Source organism: Anopheles coustani, chromosome 3 (genome assembly GCF_943734705.1).
Source record: "Anopheles coustani chromosome 3, idAnoCousDA_361_x.2, whole genome shotgun sequence".
Taxonomy (NCBI): domain Eukaryota; kingdom Metazoa; phylum Arthropoda; class Insecta; order Diptera; family Culicidae; genus Anopheles; species Anopheles coustani.
In genome coordinates this window covers 28,083,740-28,099,119 of record NC_071288.1, presented here as the reverse complement: position 1 = coordinate 28,099,119, position 15,380 = coordinate 28,083,740, and the positions used below count along the sequence as shown (strand labels likewise).

Sequence of the window (15,380 nt, the reverse complement as noted above, 5' to 3'; positions counted from 1 at the left end):
GTCCCATTGGCAGCGTCATTTTCATAACCTTCCACAAGACCGCTGCCACGAGAACCTGTCTGTTTCGGTTTTTGGGTTTTTCCGCAAAACTTTCACGACATTCTCGATGTCCCCTCCCACGGCCCATTTTTCGCAGTCTGTAACGGGTCTATGGGAGGGGGGAATTCGCTAGCCCAAAATAATCCCCTCGACATTTCCCGACAGAACACCTACCATCGGAACGGTGTGTTATAGCGCGTGTGCGTGTTCCATTACGCTTCCTATCTTTATCGTAATCGTTTTTATTTGTTCCCTTCCGAAGGAAAGCGACTGCTGGCGGGAAAATTGAAGATGGGATGCGAATGTTTTCGACACCAGTGAAGAAAGTGTCAGCGAGAGGCAGCAAAAAAAAACCTGTATATAGATGGTACAGGCTTTATGTGCTTGTTTCTCGGTTGGTTGTTTTTTTTTCTGCCACTTCATTTTTCTCTACCTTTCCTTTCGAGCACTGGTTTATTGGCCAACCGTGGCGAGCCACCTACGAATTGCGCCAAAAAGTAGCTTTCCCCGGGAAAGGATGACACTCGCAATGGATACCGGGGGTTGTGTTTTTCTCCTCCCCCGATTCCTATCCCTTTTTTGCCGTATTCTTCAGCGTTCGGATAATGCTGCTATTTATGGTGGAAGCATAATTTAAATATAAACTCTACCCGTGCTCCGACCTTACCCGGCGCTAACAACGGTGTGGAAATAGTCCGGGCAAACGAATCGAAAAAACGAAATAAAATAAATTTATATGAGACACCGCACGATAGAAAAGCACTGTTAAGGAAAGCATAACTCAACGGACGCCGGAGCGGCGACACAAACCTACTGGCCCCGGGCTGGTGGGAAGCTAAAATGAAATAAATTTTTCAACCACCAAAGAAACGGATCGTCGTCTGCTGGTTTTGGCTCCAGAAAACTGGTCGACTCGAAGAAAATGGTTATTTAAACAAAAATATAATAAAAATAGCAATCTGGAAAATGGGATGGGGATAAAACCGGGGCAGGAAAAGTGAGGGGAGGTTGGATGTGAGACAAAATGGCCGCATTAAACGGGGCCTGGCGAATTGAATTATTATCCCGTGGGTTTTTTTTTGACACCTGCAGTCCACTTTTCGCTTGCCCTTCGTAGACGAATGTGTCACAAAATAGTTAATTTGTTTTAATCTACCAGAAGGGTTATTACTACTATATGTGTATTTTCATGGGATTGTTTTTGTGTGTCTTTACATTTGTATTAACATTTTTGTTGAGGACTAAAAAACTTCTCAAAAATATCGGACGATTTACAAGCACAAATAAAGATGTTTTGATAAATTAAAAATTCTACCAAGTGGCCTTTAGATATAGAAAGAGCAAATAGCCAACGCAACATAACAGTATAACTTTATACTCTTGAGATGATGTCGTCCCGATGTAAAAAGGACCGGAAGGGACCCTAATACGCTCAAATCTCTGAAGACCAGTTAGTAGCCAATAAATAATGGTCCCGATAAGCGCCGCGATGAAAGCCCGTTATCGGAGGATTTTTCGGTATGCATATTTTATGCGACCAGTAAAATGCCGAACACTCCCCCTTCCGCCAACCGGTAATTGCACTGAAAGCTGCCTTTTAGCCTTCCTATGTTGTTTGGTGTTGTTTTTTACTCCCTTTCCAGTGCTGTGGTGAACTGTGGCCAGACCTTTCTCGGACCGGCAGAGACACCGACGTCTGATTACGGTGGCGCAGAAACCTTCATGTACGGCCGGAACCATCCATGACCGGGCCATAAATATTGTACGCCGCTAGCGTAGATCCTTTTAAAAAATACGACCATCTCCCGTCCCGGATCGGCAGCGCTGCGGTAAAACCAGATGCCAGCCAGATGCCTGTTGCCTCGGCCAACTCATGTCCTTGCGATGGGTTTGTGGAGCCGGTTGCAGGTGAGAACTTACAGGGAAAAGGGGCACGGTGGTACGGTTGCTAGTTGACGTCTCTCGTTTTGCAGTGCTCGTGGACAGTAATTGACTAAAACAGGTAAAAACAACAGAAACTGCAAACTTTGACGCATTCTATCGTTCGAATGACGCAAAGGTGAGCCACAAGTTATGCCCTTCGATTGGACGAAGCGAAAGCAACAGCGTATCCGAAAACAGTTTTAAAGCATGGAAGATCAAAAGCATTTGGTATCGTGCCACTTACACAAAGGTTGAAGATATGCTCAAATACGCTCCATAAATCATTCGTTTCCATCACCTGCACTTAAGACCCGGCATCAGAATTCCTCGAAAAACTGATTTTCGGATCAGCACTTCACGTGCGTTTCTGTTGCCAAGCATGATTTTTTCAACTTGTTTCACTCTTACTTGTCACCTTGACGCAAGGTTGTAGGTGTTTAAACATTCCCCGAATGTGTCACAAATGAATATAGCCGTAAATGTCACATAGGCTCGTTACATCTTACTTTGAAAGGACGTGCAATTCCCGGCGTGTTAGTTGTACGTGGTCTGATGGTCGCTTAAAGCAAGTGGGTTTTGTGATTTATGGTAATATAATATGATTGGTCGGCCACCTTTTCAGATATCAAACTTTTGGGAGGGAAGTTTATTTGATATTTGAAAATTATTCATTATTCATCAAAATGGAACATTATTTACAACAAACATCAAATTTCCGTCAAACAAATGATGTTTAATGCCATTCCCATCATTAAGCAGTGACCACTTTTATCGATTAGTAGCTGTTTATATTTATAATTTAATTGGAAAGGAATGGGACATTAAATGGTTTCACTGGAAACCAAACATAAACCCAGAGCGAAAGAATTCTAGGATTTTTGGACTCCAACATTGCTTCATAAATTTATTGCTTTTGATGGTACTCTAACTATTTACTTTGGGCACTCGAAAGTTTGCCTGAACCAGTTATTGCAAGGGATGCTTGATTATAACTGGCCATTCCGATACCGAGGTGAATAATTCAACTTTAACTTTAACACAACGAAAGTCAATGCTGGAGCGGGAAACTTCTGACCGAGAAGTGTGTGTTCAGGTGTAGCCCACGATGATATCGCTCTCTAACTTGTGTTCCATTTTCATCGTCTCCTTGGTTCAAAGCACGCCGTGTTTCACTCTGCCGGCGAAGCGTTGGAAGATGGTGGATGCTTTTGAAATTCATTAACAGAATCCTTTTCACTGTCATACCACTTTGAACAAAACCTCCCTTTGCTGCCTTCGTGCTTTCGCGGGGAAAGTCAAAACGCTCGCTGCTAGTTTTAATTCACCGACACCGAGACGCAAACGCTCACGGCCGGCCACGAGCATCTTTATTCCACCGGGGTGACCCCCGGGCGGCGCTTCAGTTTGCACTTTCAATCACGGTTACGCGGCGGGACAAAGCCGGTACCTTGCCGTCGGCGCGAGGCAATGGAAGCAATGATAAATACGCGTGCTGAATGTTTCATGAAGCTCCCACAAATGAGCGCCGACTCAGCGCTGAAAGAGGAAAAGATCTAACTTTTATCGGCGCTTTTTTGTTCGTCCCTCCCCCAGCCAGCCAGGCCCTTTATTTGCACTCTAGTCGTGCGCGGAATCATAAAATCAGCCGGAAAAGCGGGGCCAGAACAGAGAACAAAGCGGAAAGTGGCAACCTCATCCTCATCGTCGGAGATGAGGCCACCTCGCGGGCCATGTGTGACACTGCGAAACTGTCGGAAAAGTTGACGTTATCGTTCGCACATATGACTGACTTTGCTGGGAAAAACATCGTGACATTTTGTGTCTGTGTGCGTGAATCCGGAGAAATTCATCTCTGCATGTTGGATGCTTGGAAAAGACAGCCACAAGCCGGGATGAGCAAATAATATGGTCGTCCAGCAACAAAATGCGACCGAGCTGAGGTGAATAATCACGGCCGCGGATTAGGCTGCTGATGTGGGCAGGATTAGTGTTTTACATTCGTAAGCTAAGTGCGGGGCGACGAAGCTTCAAATGGTGCGTTAACTAAGAGGTTAAGAAACCTACGCACCGTCTAGGTTTGCCGTTGACGGGATACAGTTTTCGACCTACAAGCCAATGTTTAATTAATATGTTTACTGTCACGTCACTCAAAATGGGTGACAGCAGCAATTAGATCTAAAATGTTTTTTACCCGTAAATAAGTGAAAATGCAACATAAAAACTATAGTAATAATAAAAACAAGTTCATTGGGAAGCTAACTCTTTGCTTGGCCTTCAAAAGCCATCGATTTCATAAATGTTATGAACAAATTTTATTGAAAAAAGGTTGCACTAAAACGTGTGCTAAAAACAGTTGCCAGTCAACGTGTTCAGGTTGATTTGGTTGATTTAGGGGAAAAATTTCACCGTAAAAGAAATTAAAAAATAATATTTTAGAGTTATGTGTATTCAAAACTTAATGTGCTTACTACCATAAAAAATTTGAATATTTAAATAATATTATTGAAAAGAAAAACTTTCAAACATAAAAAAGAAAACAAGAAAGCGCTCTTCCAGACAAGAATATTCTGTACGATCGGGAGACGGAATTTTGCTACTCACAGAAAGAAGAAACAATTGAATAAATAAAAAGGAAGTGGCCGTAGAAAAGTTTTCCCCGCACCGTCCAACTTAACCCATCGACCTTTTCATTGTATGACATAACATCATTATTATTACCCGTAACGGGGTGAAGTTCATCCTTTTCGCTTCCCATCGCTTTGTTCGCTTTAAATAAGCTCAGTTCCATCCGGGCGAAGTGTTGCTGAAGCGCTCGTCTGCTTCTGTTCAAGATTATCTACATCGACGGAAGCTTACCGTTTCCTGCCTACCGCTTTGCCGGGCCGAAAAATGGTTCGGATGATTTAAAGCCGGGCTTAAATTGAATAGTAAAATATGCCAGCGTTCCGTTACGGAAGGAGCATGCCGTGACAGTTCAATCAATTCAACACGGCTCACTCCAGCGCGGGTCGCTCCTTCCAAGCAGATGGCGCTATGAAAGCTTAAAATATATTCACTATCACCACCCAAGAGCACCCCCCTCAAACTTCAAGCCACAACATGGCCAGCAACAACAGCGGCACAAGGGGTAAACAGTGCTAATCACTTAAAACTGGCCGAGGTTTGTGTTGACTAATTCTGGCCGGTTGTTGATCTTACAATTTCCCAAACCGAACCGGACAGGGGCTGTTAAAAATGGCAGGGGATTTGTATTGTGAGTTCAACGGAAAGTTCCGAGGCTTCACTGCCAACACCCACTTCATGCAATAGGGTGTCCCTCACCGCGTGGCTCCCGAACGAAGTCAGACGCTTCTGATTCGTTTCCGGTTTCCTTGTCGAACTCGGATGAAACGGTTACGATGAGCGCCTTCCCCGATGGCCCCGGGTGGGTATTTGAATTTAAAGTTTCCTTCAAACACTTAATGAAGAGCAAATTCAATTTACATTTCGTACATTTCACCGCCATCATTGACGCCATCGAGTGCTCGAGAGCGTGTTCGTTGGCTTCGGGCGGCCGCCTCCTCTATCATCGTTAGCATATCGAATGCCAAAAAGGGTGACAGTCCGACGGATGCCGTACCGTCGGGTAAGGCGGGTTCTTTTCAACTTCGGGATTTTCCTTTCCTTTTCAGGCCACTTTTCTTTCATTCCTCGTTAGAGATGTCTTTCGCGAGCTTCCCGGTGGTATGGTTTTGGCCGATTGCCATCGGTTTTCGGCGAGACAAGGCGGAAAATGAAAGGCGCAACACAGTGGAAATACCGTAGGACAAATCCTTCACCTCTCCCAAAACTTCAAGCGAAGCGAGAGAGAAGGGAGGGTTTGACGGGCCGCGAATCGTTGAATGCCGTTCGCGGCTGAATTTCCATTGCAAATGAGGCAATCCCGTGGTGGTGGTGGTGGTAGGTTCGTGACATGGTTTTACCTTTCGCTGTCACCCAGCGCGTACCGCTATAATGCCCGGAAGAGTTTTCCGCCGGTCCAACCGGTGAACACAATGCCGATCGCATTGGAACGTGAGGTGGAACAAAAGGTCATGAAGATGAAAAACGAGAAACGACAAAAAAAAAGGGAAAAGCTACACAAGGAGAAAATAATTGAACCCAAACGGGAAATGGCCAACAGAACATCGATAAATAAAAGGCAAACGAGAGAAAGGTAGATAAGCAAAACAAAAAAGGAAAAGAACGGCGGCGGCCCCGCAACATCTTCATCGTTATCATCGTGGCCGTTTAGTGCCCGACCGGCCGGACAGTGCGGGTTTTCCGCCGATTGACAGACGCGGCAGTAAATGGTGCTGGTAGGACAAACAATAATTAAGCCAGCGTTTCACGGAACATCCGCCGGTTCGCAGCGTTCGCCACGACCGGATCCTTTGGGGTGAAGGGGTTTTGCTTGCTTGGTCTGCACGAGCCTGCTGTAAGCGGATAGACTTTGGCCTGCAGTTTCCGCTCCATTTCTATGGGTTGACAACGTTCGTCTTGATGGAACGGCTTCGTTTCCGTTGGACATCACCTTCATTAAGCTAACAAGCTGTCTGATGTTCTATAATGAATATCAGCATGTTCTGGTTATTGAAGAGACATTTGTCTCCTCTCTGCCACCACTTTCTGTCCACCACATTCTTCTTTGCTGTGTTGTTGATCCCGAAAACGTTAAGATAGATATGCATTGCAGAAACATGAAACACAACCGACAGATTAAGGCAGGTCACTTAAGCAGCATGTAAAACTGTTAAAGTTTTGTTGCGAAAAATATACTAAATTTAAAAAAGAATGCACAAATAAATAACGAATTCACGTTAACTTGTAACGACAGCTCAATCAACCATTGATTTGATGAAAATGCTATAAAAAAGAGATACAGCAGTTGAAAAACATCATTTTTATTTGGCTGCTCAAACCCATATCAAACAACTAACAAACCCATATCAAAAGAACACCTTGGGGTATTTATATTGAAACAATATTAAGCAAAGATGCTCTTCGTCCTAGGACCTCTAAAAAGAGGCGTTAGCTTTTGGGTAGCACAAAATTTACCGACAAAAAATCGTTATGATATTTAACAGCCCGTGCCTTACGACCACAAGTAGGTAATTCATCTAATTCCTCCATTAGATCCCGTTCTACGTTTTGTTGTTTAGAAGGAAAAAGTTTGACCTCGGGGAGTTAAGAGTTACCCCATGTTATTTAGGTAATTATCAACAGTGTTCCATATCATAGTCGTTCCGGAAAACCGTATGAAAATAATCATTGAGGATGATTAAAGTTTGCTAATAAATTCATTAAAATAAGATTAAACCTATATCGTTCTCAACTTCGTCAACTTTCTTTTCAAATTTAGCAATTGTTTAGAATATGCTTTTCGAGAGTTTTAAACGTTGACATATTAACCACAATAGGATATCTAGAAAAATCAAATATCTTAGTCTACATTAAAAGCTTAAGGCCTTCGTATGAAATAATGTGGAAACCCCAGGAGTTTCCCCACTAAAACATGACTTCACCGTTCGATTTGGCTTCCCATCTTCCACGCTGTGGTTGGTGGGTGCAAACATCAAAGCACTTTCCTGGCTGCTTTGTAAGGGACAAGACACACCGGGATGTACAAAAACATCAAAAGTCATCCCGCGCTACCTTCGAGCGTTCGCCCACCTCAACGCCAAGTTAAAACGATCCACACGGAAGACTGGCAGGAAGCTGTCGATAGCGAAAGAAGGGAGAAAAGGATGTACCACGAGTGGAGGGTCTGGGCTGAAGATTGAATATGTGCTGAATTCGAGTGCACAAGTTTTCCAATTACTCCAAGGTGTCGGTAAGAAGCGGAATGATGTTGAGCTGAAATCGAATTGACGCAGCGGGCGGTATGGGCTTTCGGGGTTCGGTGGTGGTGTGAGTGCGTGATGGGTTCTGAGATTTCTGTCGGTATGATGTCAACAAAAAAAAAAACAAGCAAACGCATGCAGATCACGAGAAAGGATAGCGTCAGTTGAAATGCGACAGGTTTCAGATGTCATTGAGTGTGGTGTTGATGTGTACACACGACACTCCCAAGCACGCGAACAACCATCATTATACAGACACACGTACACGGTTCGATGCATTGGAAAATATCGTTTTAACACTAACTGGAGAAGCCAGTTCTATTGATTCAGTAAAAACGTGACACCATAAAGCATTGTAACACGACTGGGTATTTTCTTTGCAGCTGATGAATGCAGAGTATATTTTAACGAGTTGGGAAATGAAGTCAAAGAGTGCTACCCATCAGGTGCATTTTCCGTGAAACCACTTTCCACACATAACTCTTTTATATTCGGAAGCTTCAAACACGCTTCATTGTCCGTTATTGTTTTTCACCATATTTTTTTTTGCTTCACCAACACGTACCAGCACAAGACCAACTCCGAATGGATCAAACAGTCGATGAAACGTTTTCTTTCGAACCGTTCCGCACAACGCGTAGTTAAACACTGTGACTCGCGAGGACTCGGACGGAGCTCTTTATAAGACAACTGAACGGTTTCCCAACGGGTGGGAAACGAGAGAATGTAAGTGAGAACAGATGAGATGCTGCAATGAGATGATTGAGGTGAGATGAATGATATCAAAACTCGACAAGGGATCATGATGCAATAATGAGCTCACAACATCTCACAAGGCCCACCGAGAGTGGACAATTCGGTTCACTCTCGCGTCGGAAAGTGGTTCGTCCTTTCGGCTTCTCTCGTTGGTCATGGCTCCGGAAAAGATAAACAAAGACACGAAGCATTGAATCACGTGCCTCGCTAGTTCGTTATCAGCGCTTTTTGGGTTGCTTTGTAGTGCTTCCACGCTCCTGCAAAGTCCTTTCTCACAGACTCACGCGATGTAAGCAAGCGACGGTTGCATAGCGACCATGCATGGTCAGACAATTTCCGCTGCATCATATATCGGTCAGATATCAAGCAAACCGAGCCTGTTTGAATGTTCTCGCTCTGTTTCGTTCACACTAGCGTCTCCATCGGGTTTCCACCATCGCATCGATAAGTTCATCCGTTTGCAACCGTCCACTCGAAAATCACATATCCGCGACTATTGGCGTGAACTCTTTGTTCCAGCAGGCAATGGCTAGAGTGCCCTTAACACGCCATGTTGCCATGGCGAGCAACACTTCGTTAGTTCGCGTCTCATCTCAGCGAACCTATTCTAATCTCACCGCCATTGCTTGTTATCGTAAGCACGTGGAGTGTACTACCGTCCAACAACCATTTCATAAAATCAGCCCCCCGTAACGAGGCTATGAATACGGGTGGCAATGTATGAATGCGGATAGTACAGCGCGGTCAGCTTCGGAGTTGGCAGAGGTACGCCATTGGAATCACGAAGCGCTTAACGTGAGCCGTAAATTCCCCCACATCTAGATAGACGAAGGGGGCAAAATGTTAGCACGCATCGATGGCAAATGGAATCATAAATCTGTGTTGTTATGTACGTTTGTTATCCGATGGTGACTCACCGTGTTTAGAAGAAGTAGAGGAAAAAAACATCAAAATATGTATAAAATTTTTCGTGAATAACTGGGCGCCTCCATTGAAAAAAGTTTGCTTCGAACTTGTTATAAAAATTCAACAAATACATTTTTATTATTTATTAAACACAGTCTCATTTCCATTGTCAAATATGTCCAATTTTATTATGTGTTTACGTTTTCCGGTTTGCCAATTCAAATTTAGTAGGTTAATTTTTATCCCCTTGTGTGCGAATTAATGCACATTTCTTTTTAAATATAATTTGTTAGCATAAATTTTATCGAACTAGAAAAGTTACCAAAGCACCATGTATGATGATGTGACGCTTCACATTTCGCTTACGCAAAACATATTCACCCGAACACGCACCAGTGCTTCCATCTTCTTTATCGTCCACTTGAATCTGCTCTTCATTATAACCAGCTCCCGTGCAGCGGATTAACCGCATGGAGACCGATTTAATTTATTGATTCAACCACTACCGCTGCTACCAACACACACACACGAACACACAGTCGGGCTCGGGCACATTAGAACGGCACGGAACGGAACGGCAGGAAGTTAACCACCCTCGAGAAGGAAGAGCATGAGCATGCTCAGCCGTTTATCATCGCGCTCCGCTTGGTCCTTGTTGTCCTTCACACCGCATCGCCTCGGGCGACTCCGGGCGCTTAGGAGATAAATCCGCCCAAACTCAGCAGCACATCACCGGCGCCGGCCGTCGTATCTCGCTCGAGTTTAGCACGTTCCTGCCGGACGGCCTCGTAGGCTCCCCGCGTTATCCAGACTTCCATGGCGAAGTAAACTGACACCGGTGCGATGCGGTAGAGATGTGAGGCGGTGATCAACCAATGACCGGGGGGGTGTGGGGAAGGGGGTAAGGTAAGCAAATAAATCACTTAATCCTTGTCTCTAATTTACCTGGCACCGCAGACCCGTGGGGAGGGACGGGCCCGAGGGTTGAAGTTGTCAAACTTACCGCTGGCCAGGATCAACACGACGCCCCACACGAACAGGAGTGTGCTGGAGGCGAGCGCACCTCGGAATGCCAACAGGACGCCCAGCCAGCAGTAGAAGCAGAACGCCATGTGGCTCCACAAGTGCACCATGTATAGCTTTAAGAGAAGCGTTTTTCTCTTCACCAGGACCGGATAATAGAAGGAAAAACACACGAAAAGGGTTGGATCGCGAAATGCGCTTCAGTATTTTACATCCGGCTAGCAACTTCGATACTTACCCACATAATTCCCACCGACAACACAAACGACATGAAGCAATCAAGTCCACTGGCGAAAACCAGAAAGGCAAAGGTGACTAAAGTAGGAACAAAAGAAGGATAGAAAGACCGTTCAACAACAAACAACACAGTACATTATCATCGTTCTGAAAATCACTAATTTTCCAACCAAAAATTAAACCAACGAACACGTCAGTTCAATACATCACATCAGCGTCTGTGGCAGGTTACGATGCACTCACTTTGATTGCAAATCGGTGCGGGTTCGGCTGCATCCGGATCCGTGGTGCAATTATCGCGCCCAATTATATCACTCACTCGGCCGGAATTCATGATGGCAGTGATTGACATGAACATATTGCAGCCGGCATAAAAATAGCACAGCGCCTTAAATGTCGCACCGGAACACATAACTATCGTTTTAGCTGACGATTTATCCAGAGGAAAAAGATGAAGCCAAACACGGTTTCGATTGATTCCACAACTTATCTCGTAGAAAGACGCAACGAATACTGAAGCGAAATTCTCATCGTCAACACGCCAGAAACGGTTCATCTTCCTTCTCGAAACCCGCCACCGTATGGCATCCATCGCTGGCAGTTCGATGACTGCGAAAATGTTACCCTGGCAACAAGCAACCCCATGGAAACCGGTGACCTCCCACGAGCGGCGAGATGTTTATTTGATTTCGAACAAGGATTGCCCCGAAAGAGATGTGGAATCTGGGGGTGAAAGGTGATGATGTGCGAGCAAAATTTTCCTATATTCTGGTTAACGAGAAAATGATGACTGCCATTACCGTTTGTTGTGCGGTTTGTTTCGTAAACAAAATGCATCCAAACAGCTTCCATTCAGAGTCGGACCGGTAAGTTTACGAGTTGCGGTAACGTCCGTTAGTGGTGATTAATTGGTGACGGTCCACGGATGGGTGCAAAATATGGATTCAATCCGTTACGAATGTGAGAAGTTCACCATAACAATGAAGGAAAACAAAATTTCAACGATAGTTTGCATAACACGCTCGGCAAAGGATGAAAAACGACGTTCACCATTAACGTTGCCTCACCAACATTTTCAAAATAAAACAGTCAAAACAGTAAGAGTAAAAACAGAATAAATTTTGTTATAATAAAAAAATAAACCCATTTCATTCAAATAAAAATGAAACAAAAACCGTTCAATCATCATTGTGTTGCATTTACGCCGTTTTAAAATCGATTGACTAAAGGTAAATGATTCTCAAACTTGTTAGTTTATTTTATTTGGTTGTTTACTATGAAATAGAAGAAAAAATCCCGATGAATAAAGTGATTCAAGTAAAGTACATCAAAGCACGTAACAGTTTGAAATTACTTACCTATTTAGTGCAAGATGGTCAAAAGAGATTTCCAAAGAGTTGAGAACTATTGAACTTCTAACAATAATAATTTACTTTTTGTTGCACTTTAACGGATGAAAGGGAATTTAACTAAACTTTTACTCCATTCCAACATTCCATTTTCATGAGATAGGAAAATCTTGAACTGTTTTCAGGATAAACTTTTTATATTTTTTTTAATTTTCGTATTTTAATACTTCGTACTATTAGTTAAAGTCAATTCTCCCGCGGACAACGGTCAATCAACAGCTTGTTTATCTATTTTCTACATCATCCACCTATGATAATGCAAGATAACTCGAACACAACCCAATCTCAATCGGAACTCTTTTTAAAGAACATAAAAAGCGGCATACGTGACTTTACAACCGATATCGATTGTAGATAGTCTTATTGTTGGGACATTTCTTAAATAAAAACTCCATTGTGAAACACCGACAGCAAAGCACACACGTTCAAACGGAATACTGAAGCAAGGGGAAAAAAAAAGAAAAAAAAACAAGCCAATGGTCTTGCAATCAACGAACAAACGTAGGCATCCATGCGCTGCGGAAAAGTGTCTGTAACGGGATGAAGATACCAAACGAGGAATTCCAAACCTGCGCCAAAAAGTTCACCGCAAAGCAAAATGAACCGAAGCATCCGAACAATTTATACCATTTCCTATATTTCGGTTTCCCGGAAAGGGAAGGCTTTCCGACAGTTTCCGTCCGCGTTCGGGTTTCCCCCCGCCCTGTTTACCGAATGCGTCGCCGTGCCACCACCACCACCAACACCACATTGCGAGGCCGTGTTTTCTCAGCTGTGCGGTTGTTCTTACTAAATTTGAGCCCAGTGCAGTCCGTGCGGCATGTGTCGGGCCTCGTCGGTCCCGTAATCCAGTGCCACCGGAGTCGATACATTGTAGCCTTGGCACGGTTCCGACCACCATGCCGACCGGATGGCTCCGGGCCGGGTTGCAATATTGCTCTAAACCCCTCGCCTATGCCACAAACCGCTACAATAAGCAATAACGACTTAACAACCTTTACCCTGTGTCTTCCGTTCGCAATGCACTCTCGAGTCGAGCTGCTGAGTGACCTAGGGTGGGGATGGCGGGGAGGGTGTCCATTCCGCACCCGGCCTTACAAACCCTTCCCGTGAAGCCAGACAAACTTCAATCACATTCACACACCGCCATAAGGCGAGCGCCTGATCTTCTTGCAATTGCTCCCGGAATGGGGGGAAAACTAGGAAAAAGCTGGCCTATGATGGCGAATGCCGAATGCAGCCGACCGAATCCACAGCAAGACTACTCGGATGGGTCGGCCCCCGGTAAGCAAAACGGGAGCCAGCGGAAGCACAAAAACAATTTCCCTCTGCCGGATGCCGTCACATTTCCGCGTTTGGGAGGAAAACTGTCTAAGGTTGGTACGGCGCCAAATCGGGTGAGGGGGAGGGGGAGGGGGAGGAGGGGCACGGAGAGTGCGGTTAGCGGACCGGTGCAAGTCGAAATAACGATGGTAAAACGGTTTTATTGCCCCTCCTTTGGCCGAGCCTCTCCACTCTATCCTCCCGCCAGGCCGGATCAGCTTCCTAATTGTGTGGTAAAACCAAGGGTTTCGGCCTTCGGCACCGGAATGGGGAAAAGGGGTGGAAAATGTGTGGGGGGGGTGGAAAAAAGCTTTCCAAACTCCGAGAATCCGACGTGCCGAATCATAATGCAATTCGATTCTTGTTCACTTTTCAGCGTGCGAGAAAAAGGTAAAAAAAAACACACAGCTCCGAGAAGAAATAACCGTAAAATGGGACGAAAATTTATTTTCCCTGCTCTTTCGGTGACCAGAGTTGAAGAGGCTTTTTATCCTTCGCAGCTAAATTCGCCGCCTCTCGTCGCTCAAGTGCTCAAATATGGAGCACAGAACAAAAGGAAAACAAAAGTGTGACAACTAATAAATTACCGGAAGCTTCTGTAAATAGCACTCTTCGTTTTCGCTCGAGTGTCCGCGGAGGGGGTTGAAAAATGGGTTTGGCGCGCGAGACGGGGTTGTCCTGGTTGCCGGCCGGATAAATCCTTTTCCCCTCCTTTGCCCGTAGTTGAGAGCGTTTGATTTCCACCGCGTCCCGCCATAATCCGCTAAATCGTAATCTGTTCGTGATGAATGTTAAACAAGATTTGCAGCCTTTTCTGCGTTTTGGATGCCATTTGGGATGAGGGCTGGGAAACGTATGGAAAAGCGGCAAATAATTTATTTTGCACTCTCCACACTCCGGTGAGTTATGGCGTGACAAACATTCAATAGGGTTTCCTTCGCTTACAATTGTTTACAAGACGGGGTAGAAAGAAACGGCGTTGAAGAAATAAATAATAAGTAATATTTTTTCCTACTCCAGGAAAATGCGAAGGACCGTAATGTGAACCAGATGGAAGCGTGAAAAATCCATCCTTAAAGTTTTTTGAAAGTTGATACCATCATCTTCATCCATCTTCCCAATATTTCGTCCTTTTTCTGGATCTTGTTAAGAACAGCGTTGCTCGTACATAAGAACTTAATAAAAACAACCTAAAAGCATTTCGGATGATATAAACCATTTTGTGCAGAAGCTAAAATATTTCGGACATAAACGGACACTTTCTAAAATGAAAACATCAAGTTACAAATGGATTTTTCTTTGGAAATATGAATATTTTACTATTTACTTCGTTAACTACTGGAACAGCGAGATAAATACACCGGAGTGAGGGGGGAATAATATTAATAATCAGCTATTAACAGGAAAGCCAAGCGTACACGATCGCTAACAACGGTATAGTTATGATGAACGGCCTAACAGTAAAATAATATTAAATTTGTTTAAAAATATTTTAAATACTCTGTGGCGTCCGGGAGTTCCCTCAATTGATCTATCTCCGATTTTCGGCCGTGCGATACATAGAAGCCTACGGGCGCCATCCCTATGTACAAATCGTTAAACTATGCAATGTACAATTGCATTTCGCTTCCAAGTTTATTTTCTACTGGTCTAATCAAGGTCCGCACCTTAACTTGATATGTTCATTTGGGGGGTTTTTCCTTCTGCCTAGAGACATTTTCGACTATTTACACATCACTTTCGACGCTCTAACAAGTGGGCAAGATTGGAACAACAATTTGCTCTCGAGGGCTTCTTAGTCAACGTGGATCATTGCGATGTTTAATGTATTTTTCGCATCGCGCCATTTTACGATTTCAGCTATATTTACATATAAAGTTACCTCGTTTTATTTAAAGATTGT

The 15,380-nt window shown here is 44.2% G+C and overlaps 2 protein-coding genes across 2 annotated transcripts in view; both read right to left on the bottom strand.

Moving 5' to 3' along the window:
* Nucleotides 1–10,180: 10,180 nt before the first annotated feature.
* Nucleotides 10,181–11,157, bottom strand: LOC131258880 (uncharacterized). Its single transcript, XM_058260276.1, has 4 exons — nt 10,989–11,157; nt 10,747–10,823; nt 10,489–10,645; nt 10,181–10,314 (listed from the first exon to the last, which is right to left on the bottom strand). Exons 1-4 carry the CDS (start codon nt 11,155–11,157, stop codon nt 10,181–10,183), a joined length of 537 nt encoding a protein of 178 aa, XP_058116259.1.
* A 3,811-nt stretch (nt 11,158–14,968) lies between these two features.
* LOC131259180 (small ribosomal subunit protein mS33) overlaps nt 14,969–15,380 on the bottom strand; it is a 162,771-nt gene continuing 162,359 nt past the window's right edge. Inside the window, exon 2 of the mRNA XM_058260617.1 lies at nt 14,969–14,978. The gene's annotated coding sequence lies outside the window, so the exon portion shown is untranslated. The remainder of the gene's footprint in view (nt 14,979–15,380) is intronic.